Source organism: Anastrepha obliqua, chromosome 3 (assembly GCF_027943255.1).
Source record: "Anastrepha obliqua isolate idAnaObli1 chromosome 3, idAnaObli1_1.0, whole genome shotgun sequence".
NCBI classification, from domain to species: domain Eukaryota; kingdom Metazoa; phylum Arthropoda; class Insecta; order Diptera; family Tephritidae; genus Anastrepha; species Anastrepha obliqua.
This window is the reverse complement of record NC_072894.1, coordinates 92,331,043-92,358,525: the sequence shown is the minus strand read 5'-3', so window position 1 is coordinate 92,358,525 and position 27,483 is coordinate 92,331,043. Positions and strand designations below refer to the sequence as shown.

General features: G+C 36.1%; 1 protein-coding gene across 1 annotated transcript; it reads right to left on the bottom strand.

Annotated features, from left to right (window-relative positions):
* Window positions 1-1,867: 1,867 nt before the first annotated feature.
* LOC129243034 (cuticle protein 18.6) lies at window positions 1,868-19,844 on the bottom strand. Its single transcript, XM_054880085.1, has 3 exons — window positions 19,710-19,844; window positions 2,498-2,659; window positions 1,868-2,177 (listed from the first exon to the last, which is right to left on the bottom strand). The coding sequence occupies exons 2-3, from the start codon at window positions 2,654-2,656 to the stop codon at window positions 1,896-1,898; spliced, it is 441 nt and encodes a 146-aa protein (XP_054736060.1). The 5' UTR covers window positions 2,657-2,659; window positions 19,710-19,844; the 3' UTR covers window positions 1,868-1,895.
* Between the last annotated feature and the right edge of the window lie 7,639 nt (window positions 19,845-27,483).

Here is a 27,483-nt window from a genome sequence, read left to right as displayed (position 1 = left end):
TAATTAACTTTTTTTTACTGCAATTTTGAGTGTTACTATCTAATATAGCATTCTCACACATTGTTGTAGACAAACGAAGTTTCTGTTGTTGTTTTTAACTATAGTATGTTGCATTTTTTGCGGCCGCCGTAGCCGAATGGGTTGATGCGTGATTACCATTCGGAATTCACAGAGAGAACGTTGGTTCGAATCTCGGTGAAACACCAAAATTAAGAAAAACATTTTTCTAATAGCGGTCGCCCCTTGGCAGGCAATGGCAAACCTCCGAGTGTATTTCTGTCATGAAAAAGCTCCTCATAAAAATATCTGCCGTTCGGAGTCGGCTTGAAACTGTAGGTCCCTCCATTTGTGGAACAACATCAAGACGCACACAGCAAATACGAGGAGGAGCTCGACCAAACACCCAAAAAGGGTGTACGCGCCAATTATATATACAGTGCACTCGCGATAACTCGAACTAATTAAAACAGGCGCTGTTCGATTTATCGAATTTGTTCGACTTATCAATTGAGTGTGCTATGTTAAAAAAACAGTCATCGATATCGATTTTTTTCAATTAAATTTATTTATTTATTTACATATGGATATGAACATGAATATGTTTAAAACAATTAATTCGTTTCAATATTTTTCATCAAATATTTGGCAGTCTTTGTGTCAGTTACACAAAAAAAGTCAGCTTTAACAGAAAAGTTAGGCCGAAAAGAAAGTTGTAATGTGTGTTTGTCTTTTCTTGCCTGCAGCAATGTTGAAGAGTGTTAACCTTTGCGGGGCTTACTTGTTCAGTTGTGGCCCACTGAATTACCTTATTGATAGAGCTAACTGCCCCCTCAGATGATATCCGCTCACATGTCTCAGTTGTGTTGTTAAACTCAGACTCAGAATCACTAGTTTCAATTATTACTTCTGTGTCGGTAAATTCGGCACCATCATTCCATTTGTTAACATCATAAAGCGTAAATTCGACCTGTAAATTAGGTTTTTCATGTTATGTTCTTTCAAGATGAGTCCACTTATTGGGTAATTCTTTTTTCTTTGGGACAGAAACCATTTGTATAAAGCGGCTTTCATTTTAGGAAACTCAGAAGCTTTTAAAGTTCTCCTCTTCCCAGGACCCAAAAACGTGTTGTTTACTGCTTTTAAAATTGCCTTGTCTTTCTTTTTTATAAGACTTATGGTGGACTTGGCTACCCCATATTCCTCCGCTAGAGAAGTAACACTACATCCACGTTTAATTTTGTTAAGGACTTCAGCCCTCTCTTTTAATGTTAAACACTTCAACCTTTTACGATCCATTACTCACGTGCACTGATACACTACAAATGACAAATTTAAAGCAATTTGGTCAATGCAAGATGTTGTTCCCAGAAAACTAACGGGATATTAACGTCGAAATATTCATATGGACAATACACTAGTATACATATAATTTATATACATATTCTATTACATATGTATGTATGTATATTACAAAATGTACATGTTTGAAAAGAATGTGTGTACAAATAAATTTGTTTTTTTGTTCGAGTTATAGCGCTTTAATATTGTTCGAGTTACAAACTAGTCAATAGGGAAAAAAATGTGTTCGAGTTAGCACGTCGTTCGACTTAGCGGCTATTCGAGTTACCGCGAGTGCACTGTATATATATATATATATATATATATATTGAATTTTTTTCGACTCCTGCTTTGATGAAATAAAAAGACTTTCCACTTACTTTTAGAAAATATATTCGAATTTCATAACAGCTTCGAACTGTCCAATTTTGCCTTTGAGTAATTGTGTATTATAAAGAGACGTAAAAGTAGATATTTATAGAAAATAATAGAAATTTATAAACTCTCTATTATTATATACTATTTCCACTCATTTTACGCTTTTTGCTATTATCTATTCAATTGATAAATGCTACTGGCTCTGCATGTTGTACTGGTTTGTTTGGCTGTTGCTGATGCAATTGCAACATTTGCTGTGTGCTGCTTGCTGCTGTTCGTGTGCGTACAATGGCACGAAAACCCCCACTGCTGTCCACCATATAATAGACGTTGCGCACATAACCACCGGGCTCCAGTAATCCATACTCGCCGATCACTCTCGTGCCTTGACGCTCCTCCTGATGATGCAAATGCACTATTGACTCAGGATGGTCGATGTAGTAGTGATAAGCATATTTCAGCTGAAATTAAAAATAATAACCCGAAATAATTACTACACATGTGCACTCTCAAACATACAAATATTTAACTGACAAAATTTACGTTCGAATTCGGTTACATTTAATTTTTTCATTAGCTCACTTTCTTGTATAACTAATAATTTAGTGCGAATTTTTAAATTTCATTCTGTATTTCACGTTTTCTCGCCTAATTTGAGCCGCTCGCTGCGACTCGAATCACTTTTGCAGCAGCGTTTTCAAGATCTAATTAGTACCAAAATTTATGGGTTAGTGTAACTATTGTCATGGATATGAATTTTCGTTACCCCGCTGATACTCACCTCATCATTGTTGTGGTAGTTTTTATAGTCGGCGTAAAACTCAGAAAAAAGCGTACTCTGCTTGGGTTGAGCCGTTGAAGGTGGCAAAAAATGTGCAGACAATTGAAGATATATTATGCAGGTAATGAAATCAAACACTACTCGCATGCGCATCAACATAGTCTGAAAGTTAAAAAATTGTTTAAATGAATTTCTGTACATATGCGTAGTGTGGGAAATATTTAAAGTTAAAAGGCAAGATTGGTAATGTATTGCATATATGAAATTAGTTGATACAATGAGCAGCACATATACAAATGTTTTATTTCGATGACTCAATTCATTTCGGTATGTCTTATATTTTATGTTTCTACTCAGTACAATTTGCGACCAGCTACTCAATCTCTGTGAAACAAATTTTAACCAGTAATGGAAAGAAATTAGTTGTACATAATTTGATAACAAATTGCACTTAAATGCAGAAAAATGTACTCAAAAGTACCAGTCAAATAAGTGAATTTGTGAATATTTTTCTCTCATGCTCTCAGGTTGATACATTTAAGTACCAGAGAAGTAACTGGATTTTCTTTAAAAGAAATGATAGAAATGTTCGCCACATTATCAGTATAATTCAATAGAATGATTTAGCCAGTTTTGAATAAATATGTTTGGCAAAATATGTATTAAAGAATTATTAGGGGTTAGATCGAGCTCATCTTCCAACTTGTGGGGTGCGTCTTGATGTTGTTGCACAAATGGAGCGACCAACAGTTTTACGCCGCCTAAGAACGACATATGAGTGTATGAGAAGATTTTTCATGATAGAAATACACTCGGATTTTGCCATTGCCTGCCTATTTTATGGGGTTTCGAGTCGGGGTCCTACCAAATGGTAGTCACGCATAACACATTTGGCTAAGGCGTACGGGATAGCACTATTGTGGCCAAGAGTAGCCAAATATAGTAAAATCACTTTAGTAACATTTTGCCGTGACACTGGTACAGTGTTCTGCGATACCGGTAGATAATATCTCTAAATACATTTTTACTGATAGCCAGCCGGCGATATATATATATATATATATAATTGGCGCGTACACCCTTTTTGGGTATTTGGCCGAGCTCCTCTTCCTATTTGTGGTGTGCGTTTTGATGTTGTTCCTCAAATGGAGGGACCTACAGGCGGCGATAACATCCTTCAAAAAGCAATCGATAATCTACAAGGTAGCCATGATATGCCGCACATCTCTTATCGAGATGGCTGAGTCATTTCACCCAAAGGTAACATGAGTTCTTGACCATTGTGACATTGAGAGTTTCTATAGGGCCATTGAACTAGCAAGACTCAGTCCCAAGTTGACTGACGAGTATACAGCCAGTGACATAGCCATACTCTTAATGACTTGTAAGCTACTTTTTTTGGAGAAAATTGTAAGAGCAGCGAACGAAAGATGACGTAATGAAACCAGCTGCAGAATCGCTCGACATCTGTGGCCGACTCTCAATGATTTCCGTTATAACGGGGCACCGCGTAAAAGGCCGGCACGCCCAGAGAAAGGGCATATAAACACATGACTTCTGCAGAAGCTGTCTAGATGAGAGAGAGGAAGAGACGATTACACATTTCTTGTGCCATTGTCCTGCCCAATCCATACCTCCGTCTACTATTTACCATTTTAGCGAGACAATGTTTTAATGAATTGGAAGATCTTAGTACTATGGAAATGAGGGATCATCTACAATTTGCAAAAAGTGCACAGAATGGGCCATGAACATGAGTGTGTCAACCGTTTCAACCTAAACTAACCTTACTAATATTTTGTTGAGGACCGACCACAAATACACTAATTAAAAGGAGACTGAAAAGTTTTTAACAATTTACTCTAAAAGTACAAGTTTAAAAAAATATTTTCCTTTAAAAAATTACTTGGTTTCTAAGCTGTCTTTATATATTTATAAATCAATTTTCTGTACTCTTTCTGTAGTCAACTCTGCATATACTCATGCTTAGCCTTCGATCGCTTTCCCTCCCATTCACTTACGAAATTCTGTTTCTGAGTATCAATTCATAAGACAAATATAGAAAAAAGCCAAATTGAAACTTTTATAACAAAAACAACAACAGCACGCTTAAATATTGAAATTTGATAGAGGACAGCATGCATTAAAAGTCAAAGTAATTTCAGTGCCTAATATTGCTAATCTTTATTTCCCAATAATTTTTATAGTTAGATCTGCCTAAAAAATTTTTGAGTTGTTTGAGATGTGGTACTGAGAAATAAAAGAAAATAATACTAATATTAATAACAATAAAATAATAATAATTCGAGGCGCTGAAGGTCGGTAAAAAGTTCATACGTTCTCAGTTTTTAATGATCAAATCGTTTCAACCGTCAGCCCATTAGCTGATTCTGCCGATTTCGCTAAGAGACGATTAACTGTCTGATATTGGCAACCCCTGTAAACATTTTTTCACCATGATCCTCTTCAGCAGCACCTTGCTCCGAGAGTTAATTTTTTTTTTACCCAACAATCAACGAAATTGAAAATCTGTACTTTCTTTAATTATATTGTAATAAACTTCTATTTAAGGAGTAGTTTACAATAATTATTTGTAAGGTATGACTACTTTTTTACTAATATATATTAACTTAGCTAAAGGATTGAAAATAAGCTCATATTTATATAAGGATTCCCAATGGAGAGAGGAGATTAGAGAACATCAGTCGATTGAGGCTTATTTATATGGGCCAGCTACTTCAGAAAACCTCACAAGGGAGGGACATGACCATTACAAAATCTAGTGAAGTTATTATTTAAGAAGTTAAGTCTAATGTCTCAATAAATCAACACACATCCCTGATGACATTTGACAAATCGGCGATTTTACGATACATGAAAATTCCACTAACAGAAGGTCAGTTAAACGACACATGGACTGAATAAAATATTAGGTCATGTCCGATACAAAAAACATTTGGTCAGATTTAAGAATGTTGAACAGGAAGTATTTTCTCAGGCAGAACGAATCTTAGGTAGTAGGGGTGCACAAATGTTGGCCAGCAAGGAAAACAAAATGCAGCACAATCGGAGCAACGACAAATCAGCCAAACTCATCAGTGAATGTGGTGAATACTGGACGTAATAACGAGGTCTAAAAGACTGGGTCTGTATTGTTGGTACAAATCCGTTTACTATATTAAGACCTGTAGCTAATACATGTTCAAGTATTCATGGTATTAAGATATTTACGCATTTTTGAAGCTACCAGCGAATGAAAAATTTCAGAAAGGTGGTACTTGGTACTTTCAGGATTTTTATAAATTAAAAATAAGCGATAGTGTAACATAAATCACACAATTATTTTAAGAAAAGATAAGTAATTAGCTGAAATGCTAATAATTTAATATAAATTTAGTTACATTGTGGGACTTGTATCTGTAATTTTTTTCTATAAAAAGAAGATGGAACGAAATGCTCGGCAAATCAAAGCTCGCATGCACGGCGCAAGTTAATACTTATCAATAGAAAGTGGAAAAATAAGAAGCACCCTACTGCGCATATACAACACTCTTTATACATATATGACTACAACACTTCATTAACAGCGATAGCATATTTTCTTACCGCTATCAACCATCTCGTTGACTGGCAGAAAACACAGGGTGCCCTCTAGCAAATATTCAACTAGTAAATGTAAGTAAGTTACATAGTTCCTTATTATTTTCATTGCAAATCACTACAAAAGGAAGGGTCAAACGGTTTGAACTTTAAAATCATTTAATCAGCAGCTATTGCAACAAACTTTCGGAGGCGCTCGTAGTGACTGTGCATATGTGCTTGTGAGTTACTTTCATAATGTTGCAAGCGCTGTTGTGGTGCAATTAAATACATATGTATCATACATATACACATACATTGTAAACATTTTGTAAAAGAAAATAATCTGTATGCAAAGGGCCAACTATCAGATTCTTTCGAAAATATGCTATAACACAGCACCATTCAATACTTATTAATGCTTCAAAATTTATGCACATGAAAAAGCGCTTTCTAAGCCGATGAGGACTTACTTCAATTTCAGATTTCATACAATCATATGCCAAGTGAATAAGCCGAGATGTCCAACAACTGCGGTATAGTATTGCTAATATTTTACATCAATCTGTTCATGAATTCAAAGATCTAAGCCTTTATGGTTTGCATTAACTACTTTGTAGCAACAATATTACCGAAAACATTGCTCTCCTCTCGCAGTATACTGACGCTCCTTTGTCGGTCATGTTTTCAGTGTACATCCGAAAAAAGTAGCAGTAGCGCAACAGAAGCGAAAGTAGACGCCCTAGGTGGAGTACCCATGAATAATCTCACAACTAGGGCTCCGGCCAATTCTAAGTTTTTCTGCTACAACTCAAACTACAGGGAGTACTGAAATTTTTTTTTGACTAGTACTCTGAGCTCCTAGCGTAGTAGCTGAGAGTGGAGTAAAACAATTATTGGGCGTTCTGTGCTAACAGCTCCACTACTCATCTGTTCAAGTTCAGAGTAGTAACGAGAGTAAAAAAAATCCCACTTTGACCCATTTAGAGTGCTCCAATCGAGTCCAAATGTATGACCGACCCCCACTAACTTTGGACGGCCGATCCACCCATGCCAGTGGCACACCCCCTGGAACTCCCCTGGGGGGTTCCCCATACAATCATTTCAAAATACTATCACCATTTTTCGCCTTTACATGAGAAAAGAAACTAAAAAGTTCGACCCAAATTGGGGGACATCAGAATTCGTTTTAGAGGTATGGTTTCTTCGGCAAAGTTTCTTATTGTGATCCCTAGAATATGGTTTTCACAGAGCAATGGGCGATTTTTTGTCTCCCCACAAATCGACCCAGCCTAATATATATATATTGTGGTTTGGGACCAGAATTATCTTTCCGACTTCCGGACTACTGTAGCGTTTACTAACTGTGTACCTTAACACGCACGCCGTAACAAAAACTACGATAAATATCTTCAGCCAGGACAGCCAGGCGGCCATCAAATCAAAGGAGGCAGTTATACTAAGATCAAATGTTGTTGTCTATGTTGTTGAAGCTCTAAATGATATTGGGACCGGGTGCTAATTTTCCACTGCTTGAAAACAGAGGTAATATTGGAATTCCTATGGCGACCTGCAAAGACAAAAAATAATATTCTGTAGGAGGCCAATAGGTCATGGATAGAAGAAAACGCTTGTGTGACAACCAGGCTAATTTAGCCGCAAATAGGTAAGAAAAGATAAAGAGAAATATTCAGCCTCTCAAGGGAGAACATCTCGAAGGCTGTGTCACCGGTCATTGGCTGTTAGGTAGGCACTCTTCTAGGCTTGGCGTATTTTCTCAATAATACTGCAGAAGTTGTAGAGACAAGGAAGAGAAACAAACAGTAGAACACTTTCTCTGTAACTGTTCAGCCTTCCCTAGGAGTAGAACAAGGTTGTTAGGAAAATAATCCTTTGACTACCTTATGAATCTATTCTACGCTTCATAAGAGCATTTAAATGGTTTCATGATAAATAAACACTGAGGTTTCTACAAAGTGGAAGTTACTTGGCTATTCTAAATCGACTGCCATAAAAACCTAACCTAACCTGGTATATAAAGTACTCAGTAACTAGGCACATATAGATGTCAATCATGTGTATTGTCAATATATAAGTAGATGTAACAAATTAAATCACTCTTTTTTACATTTTCCCTAACTTCCAAATTGCATCAATGAATTAAGTAGCATCCGAAATCAGTTGCCAAACCTTACGCAACCTCTATTATTGAATCATATGATCAGAAGATTGTATTTCAATAGCTGCTGTAAAAAATTCAACAGCAAAAATTTAATTTTTAATATTTTGAAAGATCCTAGTTCAGCTTTTAGTTAGTTTTTAAATTATTAAACTAGCAAAACTTTGCGCCTTATCTAATTTAATATAAACACATTTATTTATAAAATCACATTCTGATATTTGAATAGAAAGAAATACATTTGAAAACTTCAGAGCCTTTTAGAATTTAAAGTTAATTAGCAATTAATTAGAATTAAAGTATAAAGCCTCTTTCAGCTCAAAATTAAACTATTCGGCCTTTCTTACGATAATTTTTTTAGTATAATTAGAATAATCTAGCCACTTGCAAAACCGCGAAAGTCATATGTACACAGAATGCAGATAAATATGTCAGATTCGTACTAGTCCCGTCTAGAAAGGAAAGCAGAACTATCGTAGATATACTGACAGGCCACAATTTCTTAGAGGCACACGCATACAAAATGGGAATAACAAGCAATGGTAGCTGCAGATTTTGGAATGAACTAGAAGAGAGGGAACTCTAGAGCATCTTCTATGTTCTTGCCCTGCATTAGCTAGAACCCGAATGAAATGTTTAGGAGCTCTTCGATATGAGAGATTAGAATGTCTCTCGAGTTAGAGCTTCAGAGCTTACTTAGATTCGAAAAAGACGCAGGCTTATTACAAGGAAACGTAAGGGGGTCAAGCCCCATCTGGTACCACTAAGGACCAATAGATCTATGTAAGGACTTTTAGCCAGCCAAGTCGACCTCACCTAACCTGTAGTATAATTATTATTTTGTGCAACTTAGTACAAATAGTTACGTGTCTACCATACTGCAAGAAAAAAAATTCAATGAAATATTCTTCACTCTGAGAAAAAGTTAAGAGTTATCAATAAAACCACTACATTCCCTTTCCCAAAGGAGAAAGTGAAATTGCAAAAGATCTGGCAAAAGAAACAATAATTAAAATATTATTAGATTTTAAAGTGCAGCTGCTCCCGCTGCCTGCTCCACCTGTTCAAACCTTTTTATAAATAAGTTATATTTCTTTAAAGTGAGTGCAATAATTTTCCAATTACTCATTTATGTTTACAAGAAATGGCAAAACAAGCTTTGCTTTGGAGAAATTAGTTTGGCCTCACTAAATTACACAAAAACCCAGTAAAGAGCTTCCTTCTATCCGACTGTTTAATATTCAGCAGCAAGTATATGTATACACAAATTGTATGATAAATTTGGTATATTAACTAGTATACTAAAAGCAAATGGGAACAGGTGAAATAAAACATAATTTAAAGTAAAAGAGATGAAAGTTGTGGACGAAAGGGGTGTTTTAAAAATCCTAACGTGCAAATCGGTCTTTATTGTGGCGGCGCTTTAAAATGGGAAATGTAGAAAACTCCTCGCTAAGTTTACTGCTGGTGGCGTAAAAGCCTGTTCATTAATACCAAAAATAAAAGAAGAATAGAAAAAGAGATAATAAACTTACCACCAAAAGTAAGATCATACTACAAATTCATACATACATACATAAAACACTTGTAGTTGCGCGGTATTTACAACATTTGGCGGCACAGGCCAAACATGGCTTTCTGGCTTGAGAAATGACGAAATTGTAACCATTTAAAATTTAATTTCATTTGGAATTAAAAATAATAAAAATAAAAAGAAATGCTCCAAGTTTTCGAAAATGCAACTACTTAAAACAAGTGAGTCATATACATACATACATATGCACATGTGTTTATGATGAGTGTCGGTATGTAAGATAAAACTAACACCTTATACTGAAGTTGGTTTCGTGTAGATTTTGTGATGAGGTAATCTACTCGACTAAGTGCACAAACGTTAGTTTCAAGCGGGCCGACGATGCTGAAGCCAAAATGAAAGAAACATAATTTCATAAGGACACAAATATATGGTATGTACAGTGAGTCGCCAAGTTGCGGGAAATTATAGACGGCGGGAAAAGTGGATGATGACTGGCTGACAGTTTATTTTCGTATTTTTATGCAGTTGGCCAACCACTTTTAGAGAGAATTATTGGTGAACGGCTAAGTCATGTAAGAAATGATATTTGCAATATTAGTGCCAGTTGTTGGATAGTATGCATAATATAAGGAAAACTGTTATATTGTACATGACACTTGGTGTGATGGCAATACGAGTTAGAACCAAAAAAATCGGTATTTGAGAAGAAATGCCTTATGCGGCTCTGCCGGTCCTTCTGCGTCTTCCAAAAGACCTCGGTATGCGGAACTGACACCCACGGAAGCTACCCGTGGGAAACGCCCAGATTTGTGGAACAACAAAAATTGGCTCTTGCATCACGATAACGCCCCTGCTCACACATCGTTGCTTGTGCGCGAAGGGCTTCGAAGATTGGAAAAAACGTTGGCGCAAGTGCATAGTATCTCATCATAATGCTAGCTTAAATTTCGAATATATTGTATTTTCGTTCAATGGTGTGTGTGTAATATTTAGATACTATATGATCGATATGAGTATTAAATTTGAAGAAAAAAACACCAAGATCTTTGAACCGTTCAACATTTTCTAGTGCTGAATTAGAAATCTTGTAGTGTATCAGTAAGACGTTGAATGAATAGACCAACAGATGTTGAAGAGGTAGTTATGGTTGATGCAGAGTTTTGTTAATTTTTTATATACAGCCGTGGACTAAAGTGTTAGTCATCCCATTAATTGTTGAATTTGAATGAAAACACCAATATTTAGTAGGTTCACCCTTTGCTTTGATGACTGCAGTTATCCTCTGAGGCACGCTGCGTACAAGATTCGCACATTCGGCTATACTTATGAATTAAAGCATTTCCTTTCATGAAATAAAGCATCTTTGGGTTGTTTGCGACGTTATGCTGTGTTCCTCTATCTTACGTTTTAATAGCCCTCATGAGCTCTATGGGTTTTAGTTCTAGACATTGTGCTGGCCAATAATGAATGATAATGAACTCTATCTAAATCAGTGTCGTCGAAAATGCTCGTTATCGAAGGCAAAAGTACAGATTGTAATACATCTTTGCGACTCTCGCGAACGATCAGTAGTCATACAGCCCAGATCACAAAGCTGCGTCCCTCATGCGTGGGTATCACACAATCTGGATGGTATTCCTCGGCAACCCGTCGCCTCAAGAACGCCACACCAGATGTGTCAAATACATGTGAAAAGGAAAAAAAATCGTTTTGTAAGATTTGCGTTATTTCCTAGAAATTGGACTAGGGTAAGAAACTAGGTTGTGGATATTTTAAAATAATGTAAACTAAGTCTCCCTCGAAGTTTGATTCATCAGACCACAGAACATTCGACCAATCTTTCTCATTTTTTCCGATTTTTGTCTGAAACCCACGGCTTCTTTCGGGCTTTGCATCCTTTCAAGCTTGCCGCCAGAAGACTTATTTTAGCTGATCGAGCACTAACGGATTTTCCAATTTCTTTCGTCAGGCCGCTGCACCGACTGAAGCGGATTTTTCACCATCCTTGAGAGGCTCACGTACAAGTTTTCGGTCGTCTCGTACCCTAGTGAGGCGTTTTTCTTCACTTTTTGATGACGGGATTTTATCTCCGCAAATCGCTAAATAGCACATTCGGCTGCGCACTGCGAACGTCCCATTAAATTGGCAATCTCAACTTGGGGCTTCTCTTCCCCACTTAAAACTTGGATTCTCGCATTTTTCTCGTAACAAAGGTCACTATTTTTCGGCATTTCGATAAAAAGAAACTATTTATATCCACTTGATAATTTTGCACTAAAGATTATTCACACATTGACTACCAAATTTAAAATGGCAAAATATTTTACAAAAGATTTTTAGAGGTGTACTACCTAGCATACCACTATTCGGCTCTGAGCGAATTTTTACAGATATGCCGACGTCATTCGGTTTTGTGTTTCACCAAGCTAAATTTTGTCACAAACGAATGACGTAAAATCCAAAGTTCCCCTCAATTTTTTTTTTCACCATACCTAACGAGCAGACCTGCTATCTAGGTATTATCCTTGCGTATACCACACCATTTTCTTGACAACGAAAATAATTTGCCCTGGATGATGCTTTGAAAAAGCTTTGCCTTGGCCGAAACCTTTGAAATAGGTCTATAGTTGCAAATATAATGTTTTTTTCACACTTTAAAATAGGTAAAATGAAAGTCTATTCCCAGGCATCAGTAAAAGTACCCGAAGTTAGTGTTTTGTTAAATGTTAACAACAGAGGCATACAAGAAAATTTGTAGGTAAATTAATTTAAATAACTATATATAACATTAAAATGTAAACGACTTGAACTTGAAGGTGAAAATATTATTTGCACTTAGTAATAAAATAAATGTATTTCTTCTTTACTGTTATTGCAATGCTGCTCAAATGGCTATCTAGGTATAGATATTGATTTTAACAATGATTTGTACAATGAATTTAATAAACAAGCAAAAAATAAAAAATAAACTAATAAAAGGAAAGGAAAAAAATTACACAGAGGCAAGGAAAATATCAGTTGAAGTTCATGGTGGTACGAGTACATTGTTGAATGCTGAATGTAGGTTTGCTAAGCAAACATATACGAGTATAAGTAGATGTGATTTATATGATTATGGGATACATTAGGGTGCTCGGATTGAAAAACGATGATATCGGCTTGCCGGTGCTTTCTAAGAGTTTCCACAGTGGCTATTGTCTTTCCCCACATATGAAGCACAGGAAAATGCGATACTTAAGGTTCAAGAAAAGGATTCATTCTCATTAATTCAGACTTCGCTTGTAAAATTCATCAGAATTCAAGTAGATTAAATCGTTGTGGATGGAGTTGATAATCAATTATATAAACATTCCACCCGCGAATAGAGTTCGAACCCTCAGTTAATTGTTTTGCTACATAAATAAAATAGGAAGACAAAATTCGGCCTGGTCTGAATTTTATATAAGTAAACTAGCACACATTTTAGCAAAATTTAATTGATACTGGCTGTTAATTTTTGGAATTACAGAAACTCATAGAGAGACAAGATGCTTTTACTGTCTTAGCCTGAATTTTGTACCACACTTTTATTCGATATCAATGATATTTATGCACCATATTTGGTAGAGTTTTATTTAGGCATTATCGAGATAAACGCAGTTACCCAAAAGTGGCATATTTCAAAATTTTGCCTGCGTCCTATTTATTTGTTTGGTTCTTTATTTGCACAGACTTTGAGTAATTCAGTTAATTTATAAGAGATATCACGTTTTTGGTTATAGGGCAAACGGGTGTGGTTAATCACCGATTCTGCTCATTTTCAATAACAAAATACCTTGGACAAAGAGTAATATGTGTACCAAGCTCCATTGAAGTACTTGTATATTAATTTTTTCTTGAGTCATCATGCGTACGGATGGACGGACGGTTAAAAAATATAGGGAATTGTCCATTTAAAAAGCGCGCGTTAAACATAGTTTTACATTTTTTTCCTGGAATGTTGGTACAACTCTCCTCTATAGTGTTGCAGAGTTTGAGCGAGATCTTTGAATTAGCTGGATTTTTGCATTTAATTATATCAGTCAACCGCAGGTATGCTCTGCGATTTTCACTATGGATAAAAATATCGAACAAAGAATTTGTCTTAAATTTTGTGTTTTGAACGGGATTTCGTGTCCCGAATTATTGCAAAAAGCCTATGGCCAGTGTGCTTTATCCAAAACACGGGTCTACGAGTGGTATATGGCTTTTGCAGAGGGCCGAGAAGTCGTGGAAGATTTGCCCCGATCTGGTCGCCCATCAACGTCTTCAACGGATGAAAACGTTGACAAAGTCCAGAAAATGGTGCTGGAAAACCATCATTTAAGTTTGAGGGACGTCGCTGGTGACCTTAGAGTGTCTCACGAATCAAGTTGTAACATTTTACACCATCAATTGGGCGTGAGACACGTGGCTGCTCGACTCGTTCCAAGAGAGTTGAATTTCTTTCAAAAAATTCATCGGAAGAAGGTGGCTGAAGACATGCTTGAGCAAGTGAATGCGGACCCAACGTTTATCCAGCGCATCATAACAGGTAATGCGATGTGGGTATATGAGTTTGACATGGAAAGCAGTCAACAGGCGGCTGAATGGCGCTATCCACATGAGCCGAAACCCAAAAAACCACGTGAAAGTCGATCAAAAGTGAAAGTCATGCTACTCGTTTTCTTTCATTATGATGGTGTTGTGCACTCGGAATTCATTTCAAATGGTTCTACGATAAATAAATAATATTATTTGGAATTCATGCGAGATTTGAGAGAGAATGGCCGAATTTGTGGAAAGAAAACTCATGGATCTTGCCCCATGATAACTCATCGTCTCACACATCGTCGAACACTTTTTTGACCAAAACTCGTATTCACCGAATTTAGCGCCTATGACTTTTTCCTTTTCCCAAAACTTAAATTGCCACACTGCGCCCACCGCTTTGAGTCAATAGAGGCCAATAAGGAGAATTCGCTGAAGGAGCTGAAGAAGATCCCTTCAAACGTGTTTAAAAGGTGCTTTGATGACTGGACTAATCGTGGGCATATGTGTATTGCTTCGAATGGAGCCTATTTTGAAGGTGACAAAATAAATTTTGATGAGTTTTTTGACAGAATGTAAATGGGAAAATCCACTCCTCTCATTATTAACATAAGGGCTTCTGATAATTCATGTGAAGACTGTACTTTGCCTAGAAGTAAATATGCATCAAAATATTATTACATCTAACGGTATTTCGCAGCACAAAAGCTTCAGCAGCTGTAATACTGTGCTCGATTTGAATAGAGGCACTAACCAAATAAGCAAGAATAATAATAAATATAGGAATTTTTTTTTACATTTATTATTTAAAGCTTAATAGTTTGTGCTGCCATCTTGTTTATAAGTTCGTAAATATGTTGATGAATGGGATTCTACAAATTTTCCAAATAGCTTAGGGAAGTTTCAGACCAGGCCGTTTTATTGATTCGAATTAAAGCATTTTTACTTCAATTGTTGTTGCATTCTCATAAACCTTCCGAGAATGTCCTCTTAGATTTTCAATTATGTTCCGATCTGGGGAATACGATGGCGACGCAATCCAAGATTTGACCATACATGAAGTGTGTCCAGGTGCATTATACAGTTGATAGATCCAATTAATGTGGCCAAATGTTTCACAAATCTCGGGAATAGATGTTTGCAACAGAATTTCATAGCTTTTTCCCACCACACAATCCTTTCCTCCTTTCTTAAGTCATGGAAATAATATCTGGCCCATCCAGATTGAACTTTTTTCCGTCACTAAATACTACTTTTTTCCATTCACCGGGAAAAAAGAATTCCAAGCTAAGGAACCACCACTCGTGGCGGGGTTCTTTACGAAATTTATTCAAAGGTGTTTTTTTTTTTTTAATTTGGTGTTATTCAGATTTGGCGCTTTTAGAATAGCTCTTCGAATAATGCATTTGCTGGCTGCAATATTTGCCGTTTATTTAGTTTTTGCTGTTGGAAGAGCGGTATTTGATTTGAATAAGAGTTTTGCGAGTTTTCTTTGGTGTTAAAGCCACCGCAGTTCTGCCTTTATAGTTCCTACCACAGAAGGCACCATGCTTCACGTAAAATTCCACAATGTTTGGACTTTGGCGATTGAAAGTCGCTCTGAGGTCAAGATATCGATTTGTCGTTTCTGCTTTCCTATTTTAAGATAATTAAGAAGTTATTGACCAAATACAACTAATGCTTAAAAACGATACCTTTTCACAGCCTTAATTCGCAAATAATGTAGGCAAACTAAGCACCTTTATTCAAGTGAATCAATTAATCAAGAACAGTATGAAGCTGGGATAATATTTTGATACATGTTTTTTTGGACAAAGTACCCTTGAATTATTAGAAAACCTTGGATTACTAGATCAAATCAATAGATTAAATCAACCATTTTCTTCCATAAAGTTTATTGCTTCTACTCAAGTTAACCGGGCTGTATGTCTATATATCTCGATTCCTTTATGCGGTTACATACAACCTAAATTTTGAGTTTTGTAATGCAACAAATATTTGAAACGAGTACGCTTGATCACCCTAATACATATACAGGTATATGTACATGTATATATAAATTTGTATACATATTTATTAGCTAGTCATTGGGTGAATAGCGTGCAACATTGTTAGTCTGTAAAGATATGGCACGATTAATAGGCAAATATTTGCATATTTGCAATACACAAGTACACAGGTGTGTATGCCACATGCACATACTGGATTGTTCGCAAACGGTTAACTGCACTGAAGTGGTTAGCCGCAATTTGCTGGTGAAAATTCGGGAAATTGAAAGGTGAAATCAATAAACATACATACATCTCGGAGAGCAAGGAAGCAAATAATTAGAGCAATGCCATTAAATTTCCTTGAATTGCAAGTTCGCGCTTTACTTCAAGTACATACGTACATACCTGGCGAAGGGTGTTGTTAAGTAACTTTACTGACAATATGCGGCTATGTCCGAGTTTAGAGTGATTAGCGTTGAGGAAGTTGGACATAAATTTTTATTATGGCTCCCACAAAACTAACAAAAACTTAATTTGTGGCATATATATACATATGTATATGTATTTGTACATGGTGTATATATGCAATTGGCGCTGTTTAATACATTAGGTGTTCGGTCAACCGTGTTGATGCTGTCCTTGCCACCGAACGACAGATAGTTTTTATGACAATCTTTTCATGAGAGAAAAGCAACTGGTGTCTTTGCCACTACTTTCCGAGGGGATCGCAATTTTTAAAAACTTTTTCGACAATTATAAATTATATGTTCATTGTGGATATCGAAACCGAGATTAATTCGATGGAGGTCATGCATAAGTCCATACGGATTAAGCCGACCTGAAAGTGTTTCCTTCCATTACTTTAGGTTTTCAAAGTATTAATTTAAAAGGAAATAGTTTTTTAGCATGTGAAAAATAGCAAGAGAAATGGTTTCATACCAAAAATTGTGCGAAAACCATTCAAGGGAGAACATTTTTCAATATGTACAAGGTGGGGCAAAATTAATCCCCCTATCTTAAGATGGATGTTTGAATTTGAATTAAAATTGGGTGTTTAATTTTTATTCTCGATACGTTCGATCGAACGCACCTTAAGAGACGAGCAAATCTCGTTCTCACCGAACCTGTGTTGACCAAGCCAATACTCTTCGCATCATAGTAGAACAATCAGTTGAGTGGCGCTCACCGCTTTAAATTCTGTTCGTTTACTTTAAGAAGGCGTTAGGAAGGCAAGACACAATCAAACGAGACACATTGTGGCTAGCGTTTAGTAGAAAGTGAGTTCCCGCTAAGATAATCCTCTTCAGAGGCTTCTATGAGAATTTCAAACTGATAGTGCTTCAAAATGGCAAAATCAGAAACCCATTCACCACCGACGAAGCGGTAAGGCAGGTTGTTTCCTGTCAGCCCTTTCCTTTGCCAGAGTCCTAGATGACGTCATGAGCCAATTAACTCTGCATAAAGGAGGCGTTGTATGGAGTTCCACCAGACATCTTGAGGCCCTGCACTTCGCCGATGACATCTACCTCTCTCTTACAAACTCACTGACATACAAGGTAAGGCAGACAGACTAGACACGCTGGCGCGCACTGTCGGACTGGAAGTCAACAAAGCCAAGACCAAAGCCACGAGAATCAATCACAATAAAGCAAGACTTATAATGGTTGATGAGTGCCCAATGGAATTTGTCGAAAACTTCTGCCACCTCGGCTACTCTATCACAGCAGACGGCGGAGTAGACGAAGATGTCAACTGTTCGGACGAATGCATACTGTATGGGCGAGTTCGCAAACTTCCAGACGCTCTAAACTGCGAACATTCAGCTCATTCGTTAAGTCAGTATTATTGTACGGAAGGGAAACATGGCTGGTCTCTTACACAATCGTAGAGAGGTTACAATCTTTCGTCAACAAATGCCTCCGCATCATGTGTAGAAGAAAGTGGCGATGACTAGTCACACGCTTAGAAAACCACCAGATAACATCACGAGAATGGCACTGGATTGGAACACGCATGAGAGCATAGGTCGCGGTCCGCCAAATAATACTTGGAGAAGGTCAATGTTGCGCTAGGTAGAAGTGCCGACATCACGTGGGATGGCGCAAAAACAACAGCCCAGAACGCTGTACGATGGAAGTATTTTGTCGAGGCCCTATGCTTGCGAGCGGAGTGAACAAGGGAAAAACTAGGTATTGCAGGCCTCTCCGAAGAGGTATTTTAAGTGAGTTGGCATTTAACTCAGTAGAAATGTTGGATTATTTTTCAACCAAAATATAATATCTTGATTTCGTTCTGAAACTCTTTTTCGTTTAACAAACACAACCGCAGATGTTGGGACATGACAACGTGAAACTATTGCTGAAAAGGTATGTATCTTTGACGCTTAAAAAATATAAAAAATGTTAGCTGTCAAGAATTTTAAAATTACTTTAAAAAGTTTAAAAACTTCGCACAAATATAAAAAGAAAACATCCGTAAATTTGCAGAATAGAATTACATTTTTCGAGATATGTATGTAATTGTAAGAAGGGAAATATTTTGAAACTTCGCACGGTTATAGCCTGACTTTAACTGGATGTCTAACAGTTCGTTGAAGTAGTTGATTATTAACAGTACACCAGGACCGACGTATGCAACTATTCGCTCAAAAGGAAAATTCATTCGCGAATATTATATTTGCCCAATCCCTTTCTGAATTTCCCTTAGTCCAGGTTTTCTTTATAAAAACATCCTCGAATCGCAACGGTGATTGCGCTTTTGTCACAAACAAATCGATGAACTTCTGATCTTTCTTTGGATAGGTAGTTTTTGTTTTGGGCCTGACGCGGAAAAGTCGTTAACGTTTTAAACTTTGGTATACCATTTATTTATGAACGTTTTCAAATTCTTCAAATATTTTTCTGTAGATTCATTGACATTTTTCGAACTTTTGCTTGAAATCGTTTTTTATACGCGGAACTCATTTTGTAAAAGCAAATTTGTAAGTTTGCAAGGCGCATTTAAATGTTTTTATAACCGAACTCTAGCTCGAATTTTGCCGGTCACTCTTCCATTAGATAGACTATATGAATGAAATTTGCGCATTGGACATGGAACCGGTCACTCTTAAGCTCGGTTCAGTACCCCTCCAACTTAAACACTTCTTTACTTGTTTCACTTGGATATCCCTCCTCTTTCGACGCACGTGTCAAATTGGGTGCATTTAATTAACCGCACTTGACATCCATGCAATAAATGATCTGCATTTCAAATGAAAATGCATAAATAAATACATACATATGCAAAGTGATTTTAGCTCACGACTCTTTATGGCATAAAAATTAATAAAAACCAAAATTTCATAATTGGCATTCACTTTCGGCGAAATGTAACACTTACTTTGGGATTATTTGAATGTTGATAAATAAAAGTGCAAATAAATCTGGTTGATGTTGAGTTGTAATTCGTATCGAACACTTTTATTAAAGGGTCACCAATCAGGCAGCTTTGAAGTAACAGATTCGATCGACGATGTTAAAGTTACGTTTACTTGTATATATATGTGTGTGTGATTGGTAACAATGAACGGCAAAAGATGTGCAACAACAGAAAACAATGGCAAAGCACTAAATTGGTACAATGCAAGTGAAGGTACATCTATTTATCACTTTTTTGTTGCAAAATGTGCTGTACGTAATTTTTCCTCTAAACATTCACTTATTTTGGCAGTTCAATACAAAAAATCCTATTACAAGTCCTACGATTATGCATTTCTATGTAAATCGAGATATTCTTCCTGATATTTTCTATATGTATGTTGTGTTCTTAAAGTTTGCTTCTAAATTTCAACCGCACAACCGTTTTTAACTGTTCAACTGTTTGTCATCGTTTGAAGAGTGCAAATCTTTGCCAACCTTCTCATAGCTGCTTAAAAAAGTGGAAGAAGAAGAAGATTGAAAAATATTATATCAAGGCGTGCGATTAAAGCTTAACACACTTGAAGGTGGTTGCTTGCAGATTACAGCACTCCCATTGCACTGCTAAATGTCACATTATACGCGCATCAGTGAGACAAGACGTCAAATCTAATTTTGAGCATTCTACGGATCGTCAAATTTTCATTTAAAAAGTGATGGTAAAAAATTTTAGAAACTTTTTTGGCGAAGGGTTTTTAATCAATTTTAAATGTTTATGTAATAAATAATATTTTTAGATATAATATAATATTTCTTCCATACCAAGGTGAAATTATATAGATGAAGTAGTAAGAGCAGTACGTAATATTGGCACTGCCTGATTAGAAGTGTATGCCTATTAGATGATCCAAAGGGAGTTAAGGACAGAAATACATATAAAGATTTTTAACCTCTTCCCCTAAAAGTAGGAGATGTGCAACTAATTTTTTATTCGAATTAAATAGGAGCTATCCAATTTTGTGGACTAGGATTGCATTTTGTGCTGAAAACAAACATTATAAAGTGTTTTAAGGATTTCATAGAATATATTATACAAGATAATTTGATTTATTTTATTTGATTTTGAATTTTAATGTAATATTCGTAACCCATGGAATATTTTTGTATATATAATTGTGGATATTCATATATATATATATAATGTGGAACAACATCGAGACGGGCGCCGCAAATAGGGAGAGGAGCTCGCCCTAACACAAAAAAGGGCTACTAAATTGGCGTCTGCGTTTATAAGCCGGGTTGCTAAGAATGACCCAGAGGTTTTCTATTGGATTTGGAGTAACTGCAAGCCACTTCAGTACAGGAATACGCGAAAAACTGCTTTGTACACTTAGCGCTGTAGATTGGAGCATCATCATGTTGGTACGTCCAAGACACACCGTGAAATTCTTCATTAAAATTCCAAAAAATATTGTCCAAGCCCTTTACGTAATTTTCTGCGTTCATCTTATGCGAAATAAAACAAACTGGGGCTTGCCACGGTAGTTAAAAACACCCCAAACCATAATAAAGCCACCGTGGACGATTCGGGAGTGATGATTCATTGCCAAGATATGACTATTGGCGAATTCGGCTACTTTGTACCGCGATGTAAGCTTCGGTTTAGTCAAATTTGTTGAGTTCTCTTCGTAACATTAAAATAAAGTTCACATCTAATTTGGTTAAGGCTGATGTTTTTATTGACAGCCAACCGTCTTATCTCTATCTTACACTTGTCGTCAATCTTAGGCTTTGGACCGTTCATTATATTTTTCCCTATCCATCAGGAATTTTCAAAAAGTTGTGCATTGTATTTCTATAGTATTTCGATGTACATTTATCGTTAATTTGTATATTCCTCTTAGCATAGTGTCATAAAAAGTTATTTTCCCCGCATGAAAAATTATTTATTTACTAATGGAAACTACTCAACTGAATAATATTAAATTAATTATTAATTCTACAAATGAAGTAAGGTACGCAAACGAAGAGTGTGGAGTCCGGTTTATGTTTTAATTATATTTGTTTTTGTTTAGGTTTTTTACTAAAGAAAACTGAATTGTAAAAATTGCTTGCCCTAACGCCTTAAAAAATCCTGGAAAATGGATATTTAATTTATTTACTATTTATGGGTATACCACAATTATTATAGAGACGCCTATATTACATTTTTATTCCAAATTTAATTTATCGCCCTCGAATCAAACTTTTTTCGAAGAGATATACAAATCTTTCATATATATTTAGTGTATATACTGAGCAACCGTCGTAGCCGAATGGGTTGTTGCGTGACTACCATTCGAAAGAAATAGAAAAAGTTTCTTTTTCATAGCGGTCGTAAATTAAGAATTTTTGTTCAATTTCAAATGAGGTATTTACGGGACTGAACCAATTCATTTGAGAACTTATAACAAAATGAAGAGTTAAGTGCGAGAAAAAATCGTGATAAAAAAACAAGAAAGGCTATTTACCCAATTCATCGTTTTAGTTGAAGAGAATTCATAAGAACTATCCACCCTAATGAAAATGTTCTTTTCACATGTTTTATTTTTGTTCAGGTGTTGCATCTTAATTAAGTTTAAATAAATTTCATATCACGCGTGGGGGACTTAAACTATTTACATATCTACACATCTGCATATTTAACGTACGTATTTGATAAATTTGGTTCATGACGGTGTTAAATGTAATTATAAACGTAAAATTTAATTCATAAGCTTATTATCAATTCAAACAGTGTTCAGTTAAGAAAATTGCTAGCAGGCGTTTGGCTCAGATGTGACCTTCTTAATTTATTATTTGGAATCATTTTAGTGTTGGCAATACTTGAATTCTTTTGGTAATCTAAAAGCAGTGGCTGATAATATTTTAAATTCAATTAATAAAATAAAAAAAAAATGTTGACTAAGTGGTTCTTTACTTTTACCCCCCTTTTCTGCTCTACGTCTACATATCATATGTGTATACTAAAGTCAATGCTAGAGGCGAAGAAAGCATAAATAAATACCGCGAGGATTGAGGCTTAAGGCGGGAAAACTCTTTCTGATGCCCTACAAATACGGATTCCTAACAAATTTTGTCGGCCGCCTCTAAATCAAAGGATCAGTATTTACATTTTTGCATTAGCTTTAGAGCAGAACACTTTTCGTTTTTGTGTCTATATTTCATTGAATTTCGCTAACGAAGCTAGCGACTAAGTTTTAAAGCTTTTCGTAACACTGTGCTTCATCTTATCATTTGGAACATAAATAAATAGGTTGTATGGTTCACGAACGCGGGAGAGCGCCACCCAAAAAAGGCTATACGCGCTTATTATATACTTGTATATATAGAAATACTTAAGGGAAATGGCTATCGGTCAAAATTTCCACTTATACAATTTTTCGTTGGACAGAAGTAATTTCAATCTGCAGTGGACATATGTATGTACATTTCATGAGAGAACTATCTGAACACCGTTTTTTAAAGTCTTTGCTTTGGATGGACTTAAAAACTTGGCTTGAATAGGTCGTCTTGCTCCATAATTCTCTTAATATACGAGTATATGTATCATAGAATGTCACGAAACCAAGATTAGCTCTTCTTCCTATTTGTGGCGTGCGTGTTGATTCTGGTTCACAAATCGAGGAACCTACAGTTTCAAGCCGACTCCGAACATCAAATTTTATTTGAGGAGCTTTTTTATGGCAGAAATACACTCGGAGGTTTGCCATTGCCTGCCGTGAGGCGATCGCTATTAGAAAAAAAAAAAAACGTTTCCATCCTTTGGTGTTTCATGCTTACAAATGTTGATGGGTTGGACATTTTGTCGAATAACTCTGAGGGTTCAATTAACCGCCTACTGCCTTGTGGTTAGCTGCATTAGGTGCATTCGTTCGTTATTATTAACGTCTTTTTCAGCAGAATCCTGGCAAAAGAGAATCCAATAGCAAACCCTATTTTGAATGAAATCGAATTTATCGAGATTTTACACACTATGATGTGTGCGAAAAGGAAGGTGATTTTTCAAATTTCGAAGATTTTCGATTTTATTATTTTGTTGTGTTGATTGAAATGTTCTGACCGAGCGAATGTTCTAAATTGCCAGAGTGTCATAGTTCAAAAAATGGCTTCTAATTAAGAGCATATTTTCATATAATGAGATACTGTTAATGAATATCGCCATTAATATCGACACGAAGGAAGAGGTTTCTGCATACTTATCTAAAAAATGTTTTGGTTTTCGACACTATTTAAGTAAATGTTTATAACTTCAACTGTATGGTACGTATCGAAAAAAATTGATGAAAAGATCTGAATTTTTTGGCCAAATATAACAACGTATTTTTGTTTTATTCGTATTCACCGGACTTGGACCCATGTGACTTTTTCTGGTTCCCAAAATAGAAAATGCCTGGGAATAGAGGGAGATTTGCCGCAATTGTGGGGATAAAGTCCGCATAACTAGAAGAGCTTAGGCCATGACAAAGTGCCTTTTTGTCAGAGTTTGCGGTTTGGAAAAAGCATTGATACAAGTGTGTTATATCTGAAGGAACTACTTTGAAGAGAGCAAGGGAAATATATATTGGTGAATAAATACATATTATATATTATCTGAACACGCCGCGTAAATATCTTTGTCCTAATATATATCTTTATGAAAGTGTACATTATCTCGATTCCGTTATGTTACAAATTTATGCATACTACCTTAAAGTAATGGCAGTGAATGTGTACACAAATTCTGGTTAACATCTGAAATTTAACCGAAAACTAACCAGAATTATACAGTGAAGAAGCACAATGCCATTTTTGCAACATGTGATTTATTGGGCTCAATTAAATTTACTAGGCTAAAACATTCACCAAAAACGTGCAAAACAAAGCAGAAGCTACACTTTACACGCTAGTCGTGAATTATGTGCGAAGTATACAAATGTATAGACATAAACGTGTATGTGTGTATGTATGTGGGTGGGTGTTTGTGTATGCAATACAATAAAAACATGCGCGTGCATTCGTTAACTTCCAAGTTGCCAAAACTAAAGCTAACAAAACACCCACTTATACAAACCGATTTAAATATGCGCAGATATTCACTTGCGATTACCCACTAGTGCACGTATGTACATGTCGATATGTAGTTATGTAAATGCTCCCGCTCTGGGCTGTACATTAGCCCGTATAGCCAAGCCGCCGGGTTTTTTTAGTAGGAGTATTCATTGTGGTTTATTTCGAAAATTTTCGATGCTACTATGGATATATTCACATTCGGCACGGGCGAGTGCGTACTGCATACATATTTACGTGTGCACATACATAAACACATCCATTTGTACTCCGTATGTATGCGTAAGTGCATGGAATTGCATATGAGTTCTGTTGGGATCTGCTAACCTACCAAAAACAGTCAATAACCGCATGGTTTGCAATTCATGATCACCCTAACCCCTTAATGGAATAACAAATTTGTATTTAAATATACATTTTTCTATGATCTGGCATTGCCATTAGTGTTTTAACATTTGGAACCTATAATATTGCCAGCTATTTAAGTCAACCAGAGAGGCTGTGCATGTTTTGGTGGATAGATTCAAGTTACATATTGACGGTCTGTCTAATGGAAGCCTGACCGCTACAATTTGGAAAATAATTCACCAATTCGATCCTAATAAACTGCATTGTAGGAGTTTATAATATTTATCAAACGGATTATATTCAATAAAATGTATTGACAGCACCATTACCTATAATGGTTTCACATCTTCAAATCATACTTTGTGCTCATTTCTGTGCACGTTGTGGAGGTAATCGGCTCCAAATCACCCGAATTCGCCTTGATAACTGCGTCATCGTCATATTTTTGTAGGGTTGGCATCAGGCGACTGGGAAGACCAAACCAACACGTTTCCCTAGGACCAACGTATGCAACTATTCGCCCACAAGGAAAATTCATTGGTGAATTTCCCTTATCCCATGCAAGTCTTTTTTCATTTTTATTTCATTTAATGAGATCAGCAGATCTTCTTCACGTTAACGTCCTTGAATCGTGTATTTGGATACATTAACATCACTTTCCTTTGAAACCTGCTCGGCTTCACGCAACGATAAGTTCGGCTTTGACAAATCATTGATCTTCTGATTTTGGTTTGGGGAGTAATGTTTTTTGGGCCTCGTTTGTGGAAGTCGTCAACGTTTTGAGATTCGGTGTACTATTTATTTATGAACGGGTTCGACTTCTTCAAATATTTTGCTGCAGATGCACGTGTCATTTCTGAACCTTTAAGGTGTGTTCATAGGAACATTAAATCCTTTTCATACGCAGACCTCATTTTGTAAAAACTTTCTAAATAGTTTTTCTAAATTTCTCACAAAACTAACAATTCTCATAACACGTATTGTAAATAGAATACGTCTATTTAGCAGTATTTACCTTTTTTTTGAATTTTGGTGGTCACGCTTTTACTAGACAGACTGTCCTATTGAGTGTCTCTATGCCGGTAAAGCAATGCATTGCTCGAAATGCCGAAAATATCATATCACATGGTCGCGGAATTTAAGACAATATCTCGACCTGCACTATTACAAGAAAAAATTCAATCAAGGACTGAAGCACAAAAGACTAAAAAACAAAACTGAAATTTTGTTTGACTCTCCCAAGAATCGAACCTAGGCGTGCTGAATGGGAAGTTAATGCTGTAATCAGTGGCCGCAATGTGAACAGAAATCAAGTTTTACTTCTTACAGTTATACTCAGAATATGTAGAATTGAATAGTTGTTCGGAAAAAGGTCTACAGAGCGGAAAATATCTCATGGTACTAGTACCCAACTGCCAAATAGAGAAGGAATGGATGATATTTTACACACCTAGAATATTGCCGTTTAAAATTTGGCTCTTGTTTGTATGGAGGAAAGAGGTTACGTACACTAATTTACACTAATTTTTTAGATTCGCAGTAGGTTGCAAGTAGGGGTTTTCCCTGCAGGGTATGCCTGTGTTTATCTTTTACTTTACTCATAGCTATGCATTTGCACACACACATGAAGAGTCTCTTGCACGCATTGCTCTACTCATCTCACGTTTTTGCATTAAATTGGCTTTTGCATATTCGCTGTACATATCTTTGTGGTTTGTTATTATGTTTGCTAGGTTATGTTTCGTGACACGTGAAATTGCAACACTGCTTATAATAGCAAAAGTAATCATATGCAAGTTGCAAACAGAAACGCATTAACGAAGTTTAGAATGGATTGTTTGCCAACATTGATTTTGAGAGGTAACCGCTTAGCTAGCTACTGTAGGTGAGCTCTTTTATGCGTAATATATATAAGTAATATATAGTAGGTCTTGGAATAAAAATCTGAAATGATAGAAGAAAGGATAGAAAAAGGTCGAAGAAGAAGCTCAACAGACGTGAATACAATTAAAAATTATTAGCAACCTCTTCTCATACTTACACATATGTATCTGCATAAAAATAGGGGCATGCAATTAATTCCCTTATGCGTTACCCTTTTTCATTATCATTAATATTTAGAAGGAATTATGATTGCGGTATATAAAGGGTGTTTTTTTTAGAGGTTAGGTTTTCAAGATGAAATAAAACGTATATAGCTTAATGTTATGGCCAAGAATTTAGCTTTATTATAAAGATAAGGGTTTGCCATTATGTTTTAAAAATGATTTCGGGCAAGTGGCCGCCGCGGCTGGCCCGAATAAATTCCAGCCGAGAGGCCC